At 41.6% G+C, this 17947-nt stretch overlaps 2 protein-coding genes across 2 annotated transcripts in view; both read left to right on the forward strand.

The window, feature by feature from the left end:
• Positions 1 to 17947, forward strand: part of CEP192 (centrosomal protein 192) — a 74136-nt gene that overhangs the window by 55411 nt on the left and 778 nt on the right. Inside the window, exons 36-43 of the mRNA XM_070289467.1 lie at positions 833 to 938; positions 2491 to 2695; positions 3664 to 3743; positions 4581 to 4676; positions 8817 to 8936; positions 9311 to 9432; positions 10851 to 10977; positions 11431 to 11489. Coding sequence (XP_070145568.1) covers positions 833 to 938; positions 2491 to 2695; positions 3664 to 3743; positions 4581 to 4676; positions 8817 to 8936; positions 9311 to 9432; positions 10851 to 10977; positions 11431 to 11489 — 915 coding nt within the window. The remainder of the gene's footprint in view (positions 1 to 832; positions 939 to 2490; positions 2696 to 3663; positions 3744 to 4580; positions 4677 to 8816; positions 8937 to 9310; positions 9433 to 10850; positions 10978 to 11430; positions 11490 to 17947) is intronic.
• LOC138929813 (CCAAT/enhancer-binding protein gamma-like) lies at positions 848 to 2134 on the forward strand. Its single transcript, XM_070289470.1, has 2 exons — positions 848 to 938; positions 1364 to 2134. Exons 1-2 carry the CDS (start codon positions 928 to 930, stop codon positions 1824 to 1826), a joined length of 474 nt encoding a protein of 157 aa, XP_070145571.1. The 5' UTR covers positions 848 to 927; the 3' UTR covers positions 1827 to 2134.

Here is a 17947-nt window from a genome sequence, read left to right on the forward strand (position 1 = left end):
TCCTGAGAACAGTCCCAACTGGCACAGAACATGCACACCTGAAAGTTGCTTCACATTTTGGCAATAGCACCTTTGCACGAGAGCAACTTGGAATCTGTTTTCTTTGCTTTTGCAAAATGATGGCGTATGGACTTCAAGAGAGTTTATTTGACCAAGACTGGGTTGAGGTAAGGTTAGGGACGCTCCAGAGAAAGGCTTCTGGGACCAAAGCAGTCAGTTAAGTACTTGCTTGTTAATGGGTGAAAAACTGGAGGTGACAGGGCAGGTTGTCCACAGCAACTGGTGCATGGCCCTTTGTGTTGCGCTATTAGCTCAGCTATATTGGATGTGGGTATAGATCTCTCTTGTAACTGGTAGTGTCTCTTAAGTGACAGATCTGGTCACGCTCCACATTTCAGTCTTTGTCATCCCATAGCTCTTGAGCACAATGAGCACAGAAACCTGACCCACTGCGGGAGGAAAAAAGCACTCTTCTCCCCACCCCCATTCCAGTTACTCTCTGCAACAGTGACAGCTTAGAGTATTCATGGTAGTGGTCTTTCTCTAGAAATATTTAGTTTGAATTACTGTATAGATGCATTTCTGTGGTGTGGTCTGTTTTCACATGAGCTTTGCCCTCAGGTTCTTGGCTTTACACCACTCAGCTTTTTGTCAATCACCAAGTTGGGATTGAGGTAAAATCAGATGTACATGGGAGCTCACCTCTGTTCTCTGCTCTTTCTGAACAGTGGGGAAACTCTTGGTGGTCGTTGATGGTGCAGTGTTTTAACTCTTGTGGTTATTGCTGTTACTACACTATTCTTGGTTCTCAGTATTCAATTCTTCTTTTAAGGAGTAAGATGCAAATTCTTGTGAGTCCCAATTCCTCCTTATCCACAAAACAGTCAATGTTCCCGTGGAGCGGCTTGATCTATATACACTGTGACAATGGACAGAAGGTACTTAAAAAATTTTTTTTTAATCAATATTTTTTTGCAATTTAAATGTTATAATCCGCCGGCGAGGAGGGGAAGCCGGTGGTGGTGGCAGCTGCGGCGGCTGCGGTGGCGGAACGGGCGGAGGCTGCCGGTTTCGTAACCGTCGCTCCTCCTGGCTGACTCTCGGGCTGCGAGGCCTGGGTCGGGTCGGGCCGCGCCGTGCGGGGCCGCTTGGAGTGGAGGCCGCCTGGGAGCAGGCGAGCTGGAGGGGCCAGGTTCGATGAACGTGCAGCCACCAAGAGTTGAATAGGAAAGAGGAGAGCAAGAAATGAAGCACTTCATTAGCGTGTTTGGAGGGAACACAGTACATGTGAAGATTTCTTGGCAGTTCAGTGTGGAAACCATTGATCACCTTGTCTTCATTCTGCTTGTCCTGTGTTGAAAAGGGAGCGTGCCCAAATGAGCAAGGTATCGCCACAGAACAGCACCCCGGGCGTGAACGGAATAAGTGTCATCCATACTCAGGCTCATGCCAGTGGCTTACAGCAGGTTCCTCAGCTGGTGCCCGCCGGCCCCGGGGGCGGAGGCAAAGCTGTGCCTCCCAGCAAGCAGAGCAAGAAGAGCTCCCCCGTGGATCGCGACAGTGACGAGTATCGGCAGCGCAGGCAGAGGAACAACATGGCCGTGAAAAAGAGCCGGCTGAAAAGCAAGCAGAAGGCGCAGGATACGCTGCAGAGGGTCAGTCAGCTCAAGGAAGAGAATGAGCGGTTGGAGGCAAAAATTAAATTGCTGACTAAGGAATTAAGTGTACTGAAAGATTTGTTTCTTGAGCACGCACACAACCTCGCAGATAACGTGCAACCCAGTAGCACTGAAAGTACGGCAAATCCTGATAAGGCAGGACAGTAGAGCTCACCCCTTGCAAACTTCACACTTTGTGGCTTGAACATTTAAGGTGTGACTACCTACACCTCTTGTATCAGCGGCTGAACCGCCATTTTTCAGAGACCATTGAACGTTGTTTTCTAGGGTCCGCCCTGAAGAGCTGATTAGCTAAAAATGTTAGATGTGTAACTTGAATATCTGGTTTTAAATGATAAGAGTTTTTGTGGGGATAAAAAACACTTTTAAAGGTATATGGTTTAAAAAAAAAAACAAAACTGCCCTGGAACCTTGATGTTCTTAATAAATGCTGACTTCCCAAAAAAAAAAAAAAATGTTATAATCCTATTGATGGCACTTATATTTCACAAATCAAATTGAGGTCCTTTCAGCCCAAACAGCTCATGTAACTAGAGCACTTAGTACAGACTTTTCCACCAGTGAGCTGAGTAAGTTTCCTGGTGCAGCAGTGGGGAGTAGGGCCTGGAAGCCACCATTAACTTGAAAATTCTGCTTTGAAAAAGAGGGGAGTAGGGAAAAAAGAACAAGTCAAATAGCTACTTTGGGATCTGAATAGACTTTACTTTCTAAATTCATCAGTGTTTCAGTTGTTTGGCATTACTTTTGTCTACCATGATTAAAAAATAGGAATTAAAAAAAACAACAATAATTTCACTTTGTGCCATTTCAGAAAATTGTGAAGGTTCAAATCCGAGAAGACTTGACCCAAGAAGAACTTTTCACTCATTTGACCTCCAGCCCACTTGGAATCCTTTCCCAAGAAACCGAGCATGCAGTTAATCTGGTAAAACCAGCAATAAAACCACCTTCCACAAAAGTTGAGCTAAGAAACAAGACAGTTACTTTTCCTCCAACAGAACCTGGTGAGACCTCAGGTATTGTATCACAAGGTTACGTCTTCAAATGTTGATAGGTGGGATCTAGCTTCTAGTTAACTGTAGTTCGAGACAGTGTTAACTTTAGGAGAAAATCAGCAGTTCTCAGAAATTGTTTCAGTGGCCAGCTCAATTCAAGGAAGCTACAACTAGGCCTTCAGTTCAGTTCAGTTCAGTTGCTCAGCCGTGTCTGACTCTTTGCAACCCCATGAATCGCAGCACGCCAGGCCTCCCTGTCCATCACCAACTCCCAGAGTTTACCCAAACTCACATCCATCGAGTCGGTGATGCCATCCAGCCATCTCATCCTCTGTCATCCCCTTCTCCTCCTACCCTCAATCCCTCTCAGGCCTTTAGTAACTCTCTCTATTCCAGGAGGCTTAGACTGTTTGTCAGAGCCATCCTTTCCCAACTCTCACTAGATCTTTGACCAGAGCTGCTGCTAATTTAGTGGCCAGAGAGGAGAGGAAGGTGGTGGAGCCAGGGCTCATCCCTTAGGCTGTGACTGCAGGTTCTGGGCCCGCATTGCCTGCTCCGCCTCCACCCCAACCCAGCCCTCCGTCCAGGGCCTGAGAATAGTGAAGTGCTGTGTGAAGTTCCTCTGAGCTTCCTCAGGGGCCTGGAACGGTGCTCTGTGCTTCTTCAGTACGTGATGAAGAAGATGCTTTAGTCCCTCAGTAACTTTTCCCTTTGGTTAAATACCAGATAGGGCATCTGTCAAACAGGACTTAAAAGATAATGTCGAAATACAAGACAGAGCTTCTAGGTTCTTAACAGAACCTAGAAAGTTAGGTTCTGTTAGAACCTAACAGAACAGTTAGAAAATAGTCTTTGTTGGACTCAAAGGGATCTGATTGTATTTCTTCTCTGTGGTAAGGTAATCACAGTATTTGTCACATATTATCATAGGGATCTGCTTGTTTACTTACCCCTCAAAGAGTTTGAGTTGTGAAATGTGTTCCTTATAGGAAATTATCTGGAACTTGAGAATCATGGTGACACAGATGTGAGGTGGCACCTGTCATCTTTAGCCCCACCTTATGTCAAGGTCAGTGATAATTGCCTTGAATATACTGATTTTAATGTTTATGTAGGATGTTTAAAAATCTGGATTAGGACCATAGGTTGAGATTACTGGGTTTTTGTTAATCTGCTTGATTTACTTGATTATTTCTGTGGGTGGAACTAACCTGCCCAGTCTGGTTCACACAGTGGTTTTAAGAGGCTAGAGAATGTATGTGAAAATATGTGCTTGCTCTGTTTAGTTCTGCCTCCTGCAGCCCGGTTTTTTATCTGAAATAATTTTATTCTGAAAAATATATATAGATTTTATCCCAGACATGTGTATGTGTTTCTTTCTCCTGGTTCTGAGTGCAGCTGTGTGTTGGAGGCAGGGCTGAACTTCACTTGCCAGGGAGTCTTAGCCTGTGTGCCCGCATGTGGTGTCTGCCAGCAGGCACCGCACAAGCTGCGTGCATGGTCACATGTTGTCATATGTGATACGGCCTCTCTGCTCTCTTCTTGGTGTGACCATCATGGTTCTGAGCCATAATGTTAACAAGATGTGTGCAAAAGATAGTGCTGGGCCCTCTGACAGGAAATGAAGTGCTGATATTGCATGGGGGTGTTGGAACACACACTCAGCAGGGTTCTTGAGGAAGCAGCAGTCTTCCGACGCGGGAGCAGCCTCCTATAGAGTACCGCAGCTGGGGGTGGGAGGAGGGTCTGTGTCCAGTGAGGCCTGGTGTGAGTGGAGCCTGGGTGCTCCCGGTCTCCAGGAAACGGGTTTGTCCTCGATGACTGTGAAGGCAGTGGTGTCACTGTGGAACTGATCTGTTGACTGTTTGTTTTTTTAAATCTGATTGTTTAAATGGTGTCTTTGTAGGGAGTTGATGAGAGTGGAGATGTTTTTAGAGCTACCTATGCAGCATTCAGATGTTCTCCTATTTCTGGTGTACTGGAAGGCCATAGTGTCCAAAAGGTGAGTTCTGACATCTTTTCACAGCCGTCTGGTGGGAACACAGTGTCAGTTGTCCAGGAGTGCCTCGTTTCCACCCAGAAGAGTTCACTCCACCTGGATGGTGCTGCTCATAGCCAGGCTTCTGCGAAAGTGGCAGCAGCACAAATCTGCACTGTGCTTCTGCGGCAGGATATCTTGCTAGGTAACACCACCATGCTTGGTGTGTGACTGGTGCTCACTCATTCTGGTGTGAGCTTGTCACCTGGCTAGCCTGTGCTGGGAACATGCTTCCAGGGGACTGATCCAGACAGTGGTTTTGTCAACCAGCCAGTCAAAAAGCTCTACCAGTGCTGACCTTGCACTCTAAAATAACTTTTTTAAAGGATTTGCACTATTTTAACATTGTATTTCTATTTATTTGGATTATGATACAATATTATGTAAGTTATAGATATGTAATATAATGATTCACTATTTTAAAAGATAATAATCAATTTGTAGTTTTTATACAATATTGGCTATATTCCTCATGTTGTATAATACATCCTCCTATCAATACCTTATTTTATGCCTAAATAGTTAGTACCTCTTAATCTTCTACTCCTATATTGCCCCTCCCCCATCCCCACCAGTGACTGCTAGTTTGTTCCATACATCTGTGAGTCTGCTTATTTTTCACTTGTATTTCTTAGAGTCCATATATATAAGTGATATCATACAATATTTGTCTTTCTCGCTTTTTTCACTTGGCACAGTGCCCCCCAAATCCACCCATGTTGCTGCAAATGGCATGATTTTATTCTTTTTCCTGACTGATATTACATTGTGTGTGTGTGTATGTGTACACACATACCATACCTTCTTTATCCATTCATTTGTTGATGGACACTTAGGTTGCTTCCATATCTAGGCAATTGTAAATAGTGCTTCTGTGAACATTGGGGTGCATCTGTCTTTTCAAAGTAATGTTTTATTTATGTATTTATTTTTTAATAAATACTCAGGACTGGAATTGCTGGGTTATTGTTGTTTAGTCGCCAAAAGTCTGACTCTTTTGCAACTCCATGGACTGTAGCCTTCCAGACTTCTCTGTCCATGGGATTTCCCAGGCAAGAAGACTAGAGTGGGTTGCCATTTCCTTCTCCCCAGATCTTCCCAACCTAGACGTTGAACTCATGTCTCTTGTATTGGTAGGCAGATTCTTTGCCACTAAACCACCTGGGAAGCGCTGCTGGGTCATATGGTAGTTCAGTTTTGTTTTTTGAGAAACTTCTATACTGTTTTCCACAGTGGCTGCCCCAACTTACATTCCCACCAACAGTGTACAAGGGTTCCCTTTTCTTCACATTCTTGCCAACATTTGTTATTTGTATTCTTCTTGGTTATGGCCATCCTGACAGTGGTATGGTGATAGCTCTTTGTGGTTTTGATTTTCATTTCCCTGGTGATTTGCAATGTTGTGCATGTTTTCATGTATCTGTTGGCCATTTGCATTTCCTCTTTAGACAAATGTGTATTTATTTCTTCTCATTTTTTAATTGGCCTGATTTTCTGTCTGTGAGCTATTTATATATGTTGGATATTAACTCCTTACTGGTCATATCATTTGCAAATATTTTCCCCCATTCAGTAGGTTGTCTTTTCATTTTGTAGATTGTTTCCTTTGCTGTGCAAAAGCTTATGAGTTTAGTTAGGTCCCATTTGTTTATTTTTGCTTTTATTTCCTTTACTTTAGGAGACAGATTAAAAAAATATATACTGCTACAGTCAATGTCAGAGAGTCTTCTGCCTGTGTCTAGGAATTTTATGGTTTCTGGTCTTTAATCCATTTTGAGTTAATTTTTTATATGGTGTTAGAGAATGTCCCAATTTTATTCTTTTCCATGTGTTAATAGCTGTCCAGTTTTCCCAGAACCACTTATTGAAGAGACTTTTTTTCTGTATTTTATATTCTTACCTCTCTTGTTGCAGATTAATTGGCCATAAATGGGGGTTTATTTCTGATCTCTTTGTCCTGTTCCTGAAAGTGAAAGAGGAGAGTGAAAAAGTTGGCTTAAAGCTCAACATTCAGAAAACAAAGATCATGGCATCTGGTCCCATCACTTCATGGCAAATAGATGGGGAAACAGTGGAAACAATGTCAGACTTTATTTTGGCGGGGCTCCAGAATCACTGCAGATGGTGATTGCAGCCATGAAATTAAAAGACGCTTACTCCTTGGAAGGAAAGTTATGACCAACCTAGATAGCATATTCAAAAGCAGAGACATTACTTGCCAACAAAGGTCCATCTAGTCAAGGCAGTGGTTTTTCCAGTGGTCATGTATGGATGTGAGAGTTGGACTGTGAAGAAAGCTGAGTGCCGAAGAATTGATGCTTTTGAACTGTGGTGTTGGAGAAGACTCTTGAAAGTCCCTTGGACTGCAAGGAAATTGAACCAGTCCATCCTAAAGGAGATCAGTCCTGGGTGTTCATTGGAAGGACTGATGCTAAGGCTGACACTCCAATACTTTGGCCACGTGATGCGAAGAGCTGACTCATTTGAAAAGACCCTGATGCTGGGAAAGATTGAGGGCAGGAGGAGAAGGGGACGACAGAGGATGAGATGGTTGGATGGCATCATCGACTCGAAGGACGTGGGTTTGGGTGGACTCTGGGAGTTGATGATGGACAGAGAGGCCTGGCGTGCTACGGTTCATGGGGTCACACAGAGTCAGACACAACTGAGCGACTGAACTGAACTGTCCTGTTCCATTGATCCATGTATCTGTTTTGGAACTGGTACCATGCTATTTTGATTACTGTAGCTTTGTAGTATAGTGAATTCTACCAAACATTTAGAGAAGAGTTAGCACTTATCCTTATAAAACTGTTCCAAAATATACAGAGGAAGAGACACTTTCTAACTCATGCTATGAGGCCACCATCATTCTGTTACCAAAACCAGGCAAAGATAATCACACATAAAAAGCGAAAATTACAGACCAATATCTCTGAATGTAGGTGTAAAAATTGTCAAAAAAACCACTAGCAAACTGAATCCAACAATACATTGGAAGGATCAAATACTGTCATCAAGTGGGATTTATCCCAGGGATGCAAGGATTTTTCAATGACTACAAATCATAATTTGTTGATGTGATATACCATAACAACAAGTTGAAGAATAAAAACTATGATTATCTCAATAGATGCAGAAAAAGCTTTTAACAAAATTCAACACCCGTTTATAATTAACTCTTCAGAAAGTGGCTGAAAGTATTCTTTCTTAGGTCGGGAACAAGACAAGGATGACCACTCTCTACTTTTATTCAGCATAGTTTTGGAGGTCTTAGTGATGGGAATCAGAGAAGAAAAAGAAATAAAAGAGATACAAATTGGAAAAGAAGTAAAACTCACTGTTTCTGTCTGACAGAATATTGGGTTGGCCAAAAAGTTCGTTTGGATTTTACTGGAATAGCTTGCTATACATAAGAAATCCTAAAGACGCCACCAGAAAACCAGAGCTTACTAATGAATTTGGTAAAGTTGTAGGATACCAAAATAACATGCAGAAATCTGTTGCGTTTCTGTACACTGAGAGCAAACTATCAGAAAGGAAAACTGAGGAAATAATCCCATTCACCAATGAATCAAAAACAATAAAATACTTAGGAATAAACCTACTTAAGAGGCAAAAGACCTGTTTTCTGAAAAGAATGAGATGCTGATGAAAGAAACTGAAGCTGATGCAAACAGAAAGACATACTGTGTTCCTGGATTGAAAGAATCAGTATTGTTAAAATGACTATACTACCCAAGGCAATCTATAGATTCGGTGCAATCCCTATCAGAATCTCACTGGCATTTTTCACAAAACTAGAAAAAATTTTTAAAATTTGTATGGAGATACTAAAGGCTTCTGATAGCCAAAGCAGTCTTGAGAAAGAAAGATTGAGCTGGAGGAATCTGGCTCCCTGACTTGAAAAGTATACTTGGTCTGGTACAGGTACAGTAACAAACCCACTAAAAATGTTCAAATTCTTTTTCCATTAGTGCAAAATTAATCAATACAAAGAGTCTTTCCCTTCAGTTTTTTCATAGCATACTTTGAATTGGTAACCTCAGTGCATGTGTGTAAGGTTCAGAGTCTAAATTTCTCTCCTGGATGTGTTGTTTGTAGGTCTCCATCATGTTTTTGCCCAGAGATAGAGGAGACTATGCCCAGTTTTGGGATGTTGAGTGTCACCCTCTTAAAGAGCCTCACCTGAAGCACACCTTAAGATTCCAGCTCTCTGGACATGTGAGTGTTTCACTGAATTTAAGTAAATTACTGGGTGTGGTCTGAAGACACCAGGTGAAACTGGCCTGAGAAAGCTAAGTATGTTCCTGGTTTTATTATAATCCCATTAATTCTACTGTAGCTGCTTATCATCTTAGTTTTCTTATGTGTCTTTATTTATTGGCTCTGTGAAATCTGTGTTTGCCTTAATTAGGTAAGGTTTTGTGTGTGTGTGACACACAGAGAGAAACAGTATAAGATAAAAAGCATTTGTAATTAAAGGAATTTAAAAATCTGAAGTGTCCTTTTTAAGAATTAGGAAGTAGTAAAATTCAGTTGGGTAAATGTCCATGTATTTATTTCTCCTCCTCTACCCTGTGATTTTTTTTCTACAGAGTGTCAGAGCAGAAAGTGAGCCTGGAATTTCATGCATTTCCACAAATAGCCTCATTAAAATAGATAATATACTTAAGCTCCGAAGACAGGCTGTATCTGAGGCTTCTGCCCTCATACCTGGGTATGTTATTTCTCTCATTCTCATGAGTTTTTCCCAGTACTTTATTGAGGTGTAATCACATTTGACAAAATGCCCAGTGGCTTACCTGTGATTGACATGTGTCACCCCACTGCAGTCAAGGTAGAGACTTGACTCCCAGTTCCTCTCATCTGGGAGTTCTCATGTGGCTTCTCCAGCCACCCCCACCCTCACCTGGGATTTATTCTGTTCTCTATGTTGCCTTAGTTCTGTGGATTTCATGTACACCTGCACTTAGGTTTTGCCTGGCTTCTTTCACTTAGGTGGTGATGTTGGGATCTTTGGTGTTGGTGAGCCCACCTGTGGTGTGTACCTTTGCGTGTGGAATTCACATGGCCCATCACAGGGGCACGTCACCATTGTTTCTTTATCCTTTGGCATTTGGTGTCTTCCACCTTGGAGCCCTTGTGAATGAAGATGCAGTGAACATTGTTATATGTGCATTTTTGTGGACATATTCTTTCATTTCTTTTGGTTAAAAATGTCTTAGAGTAGAATTACTGAATCATGTGGTAGGAATTTTTTTAACCTTAACCTTAAATTGAAGAATGTTCCCAAAGTAGCCTTTCCATTTTATATTCCCAAAAAGAGTGTATGAAAGTAGATTCTTAAAAACTTCATAAAATATATGTTATATCAGTGGCTTGCAGAGCTTTAATGATAATATGTGAATGTTTTACCTAATGAAAAATTTTTTTCAGGGATATGTTTTTTTAATAACTTTATTGAAGTATAGTTGATGTATAGCATTGTTTATTTCTGCTGTACAGCAAAGCAATGTTATATACATTCTTTTCCATATGGTTTACACAGGATATTGAATATAATTCCCTGTGCTATACAGTAGGACCTTGTTGTCTATCCATTATATATATAAAAGCTTACATGTGCTAATCCCAACCTCCCAGTCTGTCCCTCCCCCAAACCCCTCCCCTCTGGCAACCACAAGTCTGTTCTCTGTGTCTGTGGGTCTGTTTCTGTTTCGTAGGTATGTTCATTTGTGTCATATTTTAGATTTCATGTATAAGTGATATCGTATGGTATTCATCTTTCTCTTTCTAACTTACATGAAAATGTTTCTTATAGTTCTTAGTTAACTCATACTTAGGTTTGACTTAGTTCTGGAGGAAGATGCTCTTAAGAAAAGGATGTTAAGTACCTCTCCGAGAGAGGAGGTTCTGCTGCCCATATCAGCTGCTGCCAGCCATGCCTGGATGCTTCCTGGCACCAGCAATGTTAACACTGATCAGCCAGTCAGCTTCACAAAACTACTTTAACTGAAATGTGGGAGAAAACACAAGTTAAAGCCATATACACAAGTTATATAATTTGTTATATACAAATAGTTTAAGTTTCTGTAGATTGTAAATAGTTAACTTTCAAACCTGTCTCCATAGCAGGCAACTTGACTTGACCCACCGTGGAGTTTATGCCCCAGAAGACGTGTATCAATTTCTGCCAACGAGAGTTGGGGAGTCAAGGACGTTGAAAGTCAATTTGCGAAATAATTCTTTTATTACACACTCGGTAAGTTGGAAATACTGCTGTGGGTTGTGGAGAAATAAATGTATTCTACTATTTGATAAACATTTTTCTAATAATTAGAAGATTTTTTATAGATGATATTTAAGGTATAATAGTTAATTTTTAAAATACCTTAATACTGTGTTTGAAGAGAAACTCATGGGAAGTTTATGATCCTTTGTCTGAAAATTATCTAGTATTTGTTTTCATATTTTCATTTTTTAGTTTCTGTTCTTGTTTTCATCTATATGATCCTATGAGCATATTTCTGGATAACATTTACTCCAGTCAGAACTATAATAAATTCATTAAAATTCCCTTAAGTGTTTTCATGAGCATTTATTGTCTTAACTTCATCTTGCGGGTATACATAAGCAAATGCATGATGTGTTGATTTAAATATGCACAGATATCTAACTTGTGTAACTTCATAAAGTGTTTCATATTAAATTCCAGCTCAAGTTTTTAAGTCCCAGAGAGCCTTTCTACGTCAAACATTCAAAATATTCTTTGAGGTGAGTTTATCATAAATCAAAGTGTTCTCATCCTGGTATAGCTCTTTGTGTTCAGGACACTGAGAGTGCTCTTGGGGGCTAGGACTGTGATGTCTCCCTCAGTTACAGCCCCTCATCTTCATCACCAACACCCAGAACACTAAGCACATGGTGAAGGGGATGAGGAGCCTACAGGGAAAACAGTCTGATTGTGGGTGTACGTGGTGAGTAACAACTCAGATTTGTGCAGTGTTTGGACTTAGGGTGTGACTCCTGTTACCCAGTGTTTTGACAGCCATATACTTAACTAGAACCTTTGTTGTCTTATGATTAACTTTAGAGTAATTTCTGGGTCAGGTGTTAACTTGCATCACACTGAGAATCAAGAATTTAAATTTTTACTAATTTGGACAAAAATCTTCCCAGATTAATTGGAAAAACTTTTATTATCCTGTTTTCCAGTGTAATTCTTGAAATAATCCTATATTGTTCTTAAATCAAGGCCTCATTTTCTTGCCATCCTTGCTTATTTTATTTTTTTGTGTTTGTTTTTATTCATTTTTAAGGTTTTTATATATATTCTTCCAGTTTTATTGATGTAATTGACACACAGCACTGTGTAAATTTGAGGTGTGTAGCATAATGATTTGACTTACATACATCATGAAATGATTATCACAGTAAGTTTTGTGAACACTCTCATCTCATAGATACAAAATTAAACAGAATATAATGCTTTTTTTCCTGCAACATGAACTGTTAGGATTTATTCTCTCAACAACTTTCATATATAACACAACATGTTCAGTATATTTTCCATGTTGTATATCACATCCCTGGTGCATATTTATCCTACAAGTGGAAGTTTTTGCTTTCTAAGTTTTGATGTACTTTTTATCAGTCCTACCCACCACCTTCTCCAACTACAAATCTGATCTTTTCTATGCATTTTTTTAACGTCTGAAAATATTTTTATCTTACCATCATTTTTAAAAAATCTTTATTTGTTACAATATTGCTTCTGTTTTATGTTTTTTGGCTTTTTGGCTACAAGGCATGTGGGATCTTAACTTCCCAACCAGGAATCTAACGTGCACCCCATGTGTTAAAAAGTGAAGTCTTAATCACTGGACCTCCAGGGAAGTCCCTTGCCTTCATTTCTGAGAGGCAGTCTTGCTTAGTACATGATTCTGACAGTATTATCCCCCACTCCCATCTTATAAACCTGCTGCACAGGTTTGTAAATCTTATAAATCATTGTTTCTAACAAGAAGTCTACTGTCATCCTTGTGTTCATTCCTCTGCCTGATGTGTCTTTTTTTCTGGCTGCTTTTAATATTTTTTTTTACCATTGGGTTCTTTTTTTTTTTTGAGGGTGCAGTGTAATTGACCTACAACACTCTTAGTTACTGTATTTCTGTTTTTGTTTCTGTACATTTCAAACTGATTTCACCACACTAACTCGAGGATGGTACATTACCACACATATACATTACACAGTTACTGGCTGTGTTCCCTAGCTGTACATCTCATACCTGCTGTTCATTTATTTTGGAACTGGATATTTGTGCCTTGTTATCTCCCTCACCTGTTTCTTTCCTCCTGTACCCCCATCCCCTCTGGCAGCCACCGGTTTGTTCTTTTTCTCCATGACTCTTTCTGTTTTGTTATGTTTATTCATTTGTTTTGTTTTCTAGATTCCACATGTAAGTGAGGTCATTTGATGTTTTGTCTCTCTGACTTATTTCAGTTTAGTATAATACTCTCTCAGTCCATTCATGTTGTTGCAGATGGTAAGATTTCATTCTCTTTTTACGGCTGGGTGTATCCTACTGTGTCTGTACCGTATCTTCATCTGTTCACCTGTTGACGGCACTTGGGTTACTTCTGCGTAACATTGTTTCCAGTCCTCCCACTTTCAGTCTGTATAAGTCTTTAGATCTAAAGTGAGTCTTCTGTAGCCAGCATATATGCTGGTCTTGTGTTTGTATCCATTCAGCCACTCTTTTGATTGGAGCATTTAATCCATTTACATGTAAAGTAATTATTGATAGGTATGTACTATCAATTTTGCTAATTGTTTTGGGGTCTTTCTTGCTAATTTTATTTTTCCATATGACACCTGTAAAGGTTGAAATTTCAAACTGGGTTGTCACTGATATTTACAATTTTAACATTAGGGTTGCATTGTACTTAATACTAAAAAATAATTTTATCTTCATGTTTGAATCTTTAATTAAACTTTATTTATTATATGCTCTTTCACTTTAGCATCAGGAAGCAGTCCTAGAGGCATGTTCTAGTCTGTGTAAATTAGGCCCCTTGCAGGCAATTGAGGGCTGACTGAGTTACTGGCCCAGCAACACTGACTCAGAAGCTTGCGCTTCCTCTTGTTGTTGGAAGATAAGTCATTCCCTCCACCCCTCCTACTTTCTTCCCCTTCTCAACCCCATTCCCCCATCCTCTGTGTTAGGAAACCTACCTCTTAGGAGCCCAGCCCAAAGGCACAAGTTGTGTGGAGTCAGCAGTGAATACACCTAGACCTCTCTCAGCCTCAGTGTCCTAATTTGTAAAGGTGCCAGCAACCTGGACTTGTTACAGGATACGGGAGAGGCAGTCCTGGGGGTCCTGAGAAGCCCCAGCAGGACCCACAGGTGTTGACAGAGCATCGCAGTTCTGTCAGCGCTTTCCCAGCCAGCCTCTTCATCGAGAACGTGGACAATGGCGGCCTTAAACACTCCCAGTCCAAACTTTCCCACTTCTCTGCCCTGAGCTCTCCTCTCCCATTGGTCTGTGGGTCCCTCCCCTGGGGCCTGAGACTGGTGATGTTCCAGGGTGCTTAGAGCAGGCTGGCTCTGCCGAGCTGAGGCTGAGCTGCAGGAGCAGTTCGCTGTTCACAGATAGTCATTTGAATTCCCAGTTGGGGCCCTTTTTAGTAACTAAGGACAAATTGATCCTGAGTGAATGATTAGTCCTGAACACTGCTGTTATCTGAATTTGAACCTTATCATGATGGCCATAGTGAATAACTCTGCTTCCTGTTTGCTGTCTACTTGATTCACGTCCCTGACCTTGATCAGTGTTCGCAGGCATTGTGTCTTTAAGCATGAAGCATAGGGGTCTTGGAACACTTTTGTGTAAACCAGCGTACACCTGGGGCTTCAGATCTTTGTTTCAGGGAGCACTTATCTTTAAAAAAATAAACTTGTGTTTTAAAAAGTTAAGACACCTTCAGATTTAAAAAAAAAATTGTTTGAAGAGCTAACAGCTTTTTAAGAAACAATATTTGCATTCACTTCATCTACAGTTTTGATAAAGACTCAGGACTTACAGTAACTTGTTAAATTGTTTGGCCTTATGTCAGTGTGTTAGTCGCTCAGTCATGTCTGACTCTTTGCGATCCTGTGGACTGTAGCTCACCAGGCTCCTCTGTCCATGGGATTTTCCAGGCAAGAATATTGCAGGGGGTAGCTATTTCCTTCTTCAGGGGATCTTCCTGACCCAGGGATTGAACCTGGGTCCCCTGCATTGCAGGCAGATTCTTTACCAGCTGAGCTACCAGGGAAAAGGCCTTATGTCACTTTTGCCCATTTTATGACTGAAGGATGGTGCAGTCAATCTACCTGGAGATGAACGTTCCTTTTCCAACTTTCATTCCTGAATACATTATAGTTTCACATTTTTCATTTCATTTGCTTTCACAGACTTATTAAAAATTTAAACTATTATAGCTGAAATTTGTAAATCAGCTCCTCCTTGATCCTTTGCAGAGAAAAGACCTGTTTCTGTTCAATACTAGTAGCATCACATGCAGCAGTCTCTGTTCCCAGCCAGGCTGTGAGAAGGCTAGCCGAGGGAGGTCCATGGGCAGTTTGTGGTTGCCTGGGAGCTGGGAGGCCTTACAGGAGACCACACGACCTAAATGCAAATGTAGTTTTGGCAGTGAACAGGTCAAAGTATTTTCACATTGCCACCGTCAGCTTCCTCATCTGACCCTGTGGCCAGCTGGTAGCGTCCTTCTTCCTGGTTGCCTGGCTGCCCGTCGTCCTGTCCCTGAGCTCTTCCTCCTCCTCACACACAGATGCCTGCAGTGCTGTAGATGTGACAGGGGTGATGCTTAAAGCATTCTTAACATGGAACTTTTCATCAGTGAGATGGCATTTTGCTTAGTTTCAATTTGTCTAAAAAACAGTTTTAAAATCTAAGATGTGTTCATTCTTGCCATCTCAAAGTAGACATTTTTATACAGTTGAACATGATGACTTGCCATTCCAGTGCTAGAACATTTTTAGCTGTCCTAAATTAAATACTCACTGCTTTTCTGTGCAGCCTAGGTCATGTCACAGCATCTAAGAGAGCTTAGAAACATGAGAAAATATTTTTTAATGAAGCAAAATTTGGACAGGGTACATAAGGTAGCATTTCAAATTGCCTATGTTTGCTTTATACTCTTGAACATGTTATTACTTTAAAATATCTTTAACTTTTTATACTTTGAAAAGAGATTTAAATAAGATAATTTTATACTTTATTGGTGGCAGGTACTGAAGTTATTCTGATACATTTCATTATGGAACTTAGGGTAAATATGTAATGTTACAGATTCCACCATCAAAAAAACTTTAATAATTAGAAACTCAGTATAAACTTGGTGAAATATGAATACGAAAACCATGCATGCAAAGCAGTAACTCTGATCTGTTCAACCAGGTGAAGTAAACTCTACGTCGTAGAAAACTCTTCCCTCGTGACACGTGCATAGGCTTAGATCTTACATAGAGGAAGGCGGGAAGCTGGCCTCTTCATACGTAAGAATGGCTTCTTTCCACTTTGGAGAAGTAGAGCCTTGCTCCCGTAGCTCCCTGAGAATCCTCTCACAAACGGGTGGGGCTACTCCCCGTGTAAGCGTGGGGGCTTGTACTTCTCCCAGGGTTGAGGCCGCTGGACGGTCTCGTGAGCTGTAGAGGCTGGTGCAGCGACAGTGCTGGACTTGGCGGGTGGACAGTCTGTGCGAGGCTCCAGGGAAGCCCCTCCCAGGCCCTGTTGGTCACCTTGTTTTTCTCAGGGGGCTGCCTGCCATGGGGCTAGCAAGCCCCACTCCTCGAGTGGGAGCTCTGCTCCATACCAGGAGGTCCCCTGTCCTGGCTGTCCTACAGCAGGGCTGTTAGCTGACAGTAGGTTCTGGGGGTTTGCCTGGGGCAGAGGCATGGGGCGAGGGCGTGTACTGGGCACATCCTCTTGCCCACAGAAGGTAGGTGATGGTGGAGGTGATGGAAGAGGGGCACTGACGGGTGGGGTTTTGGTCAAGGTTCTCCTGTGGGCTTTAGGTGGTCCCCTGTTTCTCATGACTTTTTAAGAAGAATCTGTTGTGTTCCCACTTAGCCCCTAGAGTGTCCTCTGCTGACTGTTTATTCAAGCCTAGTCTGCTGAGACTTTGCAGTTGATGCCCCGTCTGCGGGGCTCACACCCGCCTGCATTCTGCGAGCTGGCCTTGTGGCTGAGCAGCCAGAGGGACGCTCCTAAGTTACATAGAAAGAAGGATTCGGGTTGCTGAAGTTTATAGGTTCATGGTTGTGAGGGGCTGAGGTGTTTCCAGCATCTCGCCAGCCCTGCCTCTGCACCATCAGGCACTGGCTCTCATGCCTCTGCTGCAAAAGTTGTCCTTAGCTGAGGATCTCCACGTTGTATCAGCATGCTTTCCAGTTACATGTTCCCGTGTGTGTATGTATGTATGTCTGGGTGTAAAGCCCCCTTGGTCACCACACTGCTGGGTGCTGGAGCTGTGTGGACCCTGGTTCTTCCTAGGTTGTGTCCCAGTTTATTCAGTGTGTGAATCTAAAGCAGGTGATACATATTTGTCATAGTATGTTTTTCAAAATTCTTTCTCAGTTAAATACAGAGTTCTGCATTCCATATTGAACTTTGTTAATTATGGAATCATCTAAAGATTTATTTTTGGATATTTTAATGCATTTTAGTAATTCATAAGTTACAAAGCCTCAGGTTGGTAGATTGTACTACATTATCCTGAGGATTAAGATGCTAACATGGAAGAGAAAGTTGTCATTTGTCAGTGCCATCAACAGGTACCAGTTTCTTTAAAAGCAGCTTTGCTTTGATGTGGAAAAATGAGGTAAATGCGTTGGTGAAAAATGACCCAGACTTTCAATATGTATATTTTGTTACACCCAGGAAAAGGGCTTTGAAAACTTGGCCTGTTTTCTGAATTTCTAGCCCACTGTGCTGGGTCAGGAAACATGCTGGAAACAAGCGCAGCCCGGTTCCTCTACTGAGCCCGCACACGTGTGGCTGAGATCAGAGGCATTTGCCCTCTGAGGAGAGTCTGAAAGCTGTGAGGTTTCACTTAAAAACCATTATGGCGGAAGGTCGGTGGCATCAGATGGGCTGTGGGAAGGGCCTGCATCTTGTTCCCCTCAGGAATAAAGATGTATTTTATTTTTGAAGCTTTTGGAACCTTG

Source organism: Ovis canadensis, chromosome 23 (genome assembly GCF_042477335.2).
Source record: "Ovis canadensis isolate MfBH-ARS-UI-01 breed Bighorn chromosome 23, ARS-UI_OviCan_v2, whole genome shotgun sequence".
Classification (NCBI taxonomy): domain Eukaryota; kingdom Metazoa; phylum Chordata; class Mammalia; order Artiodactyla; family Bovidae; genus Ovis; species Ovis canadensis.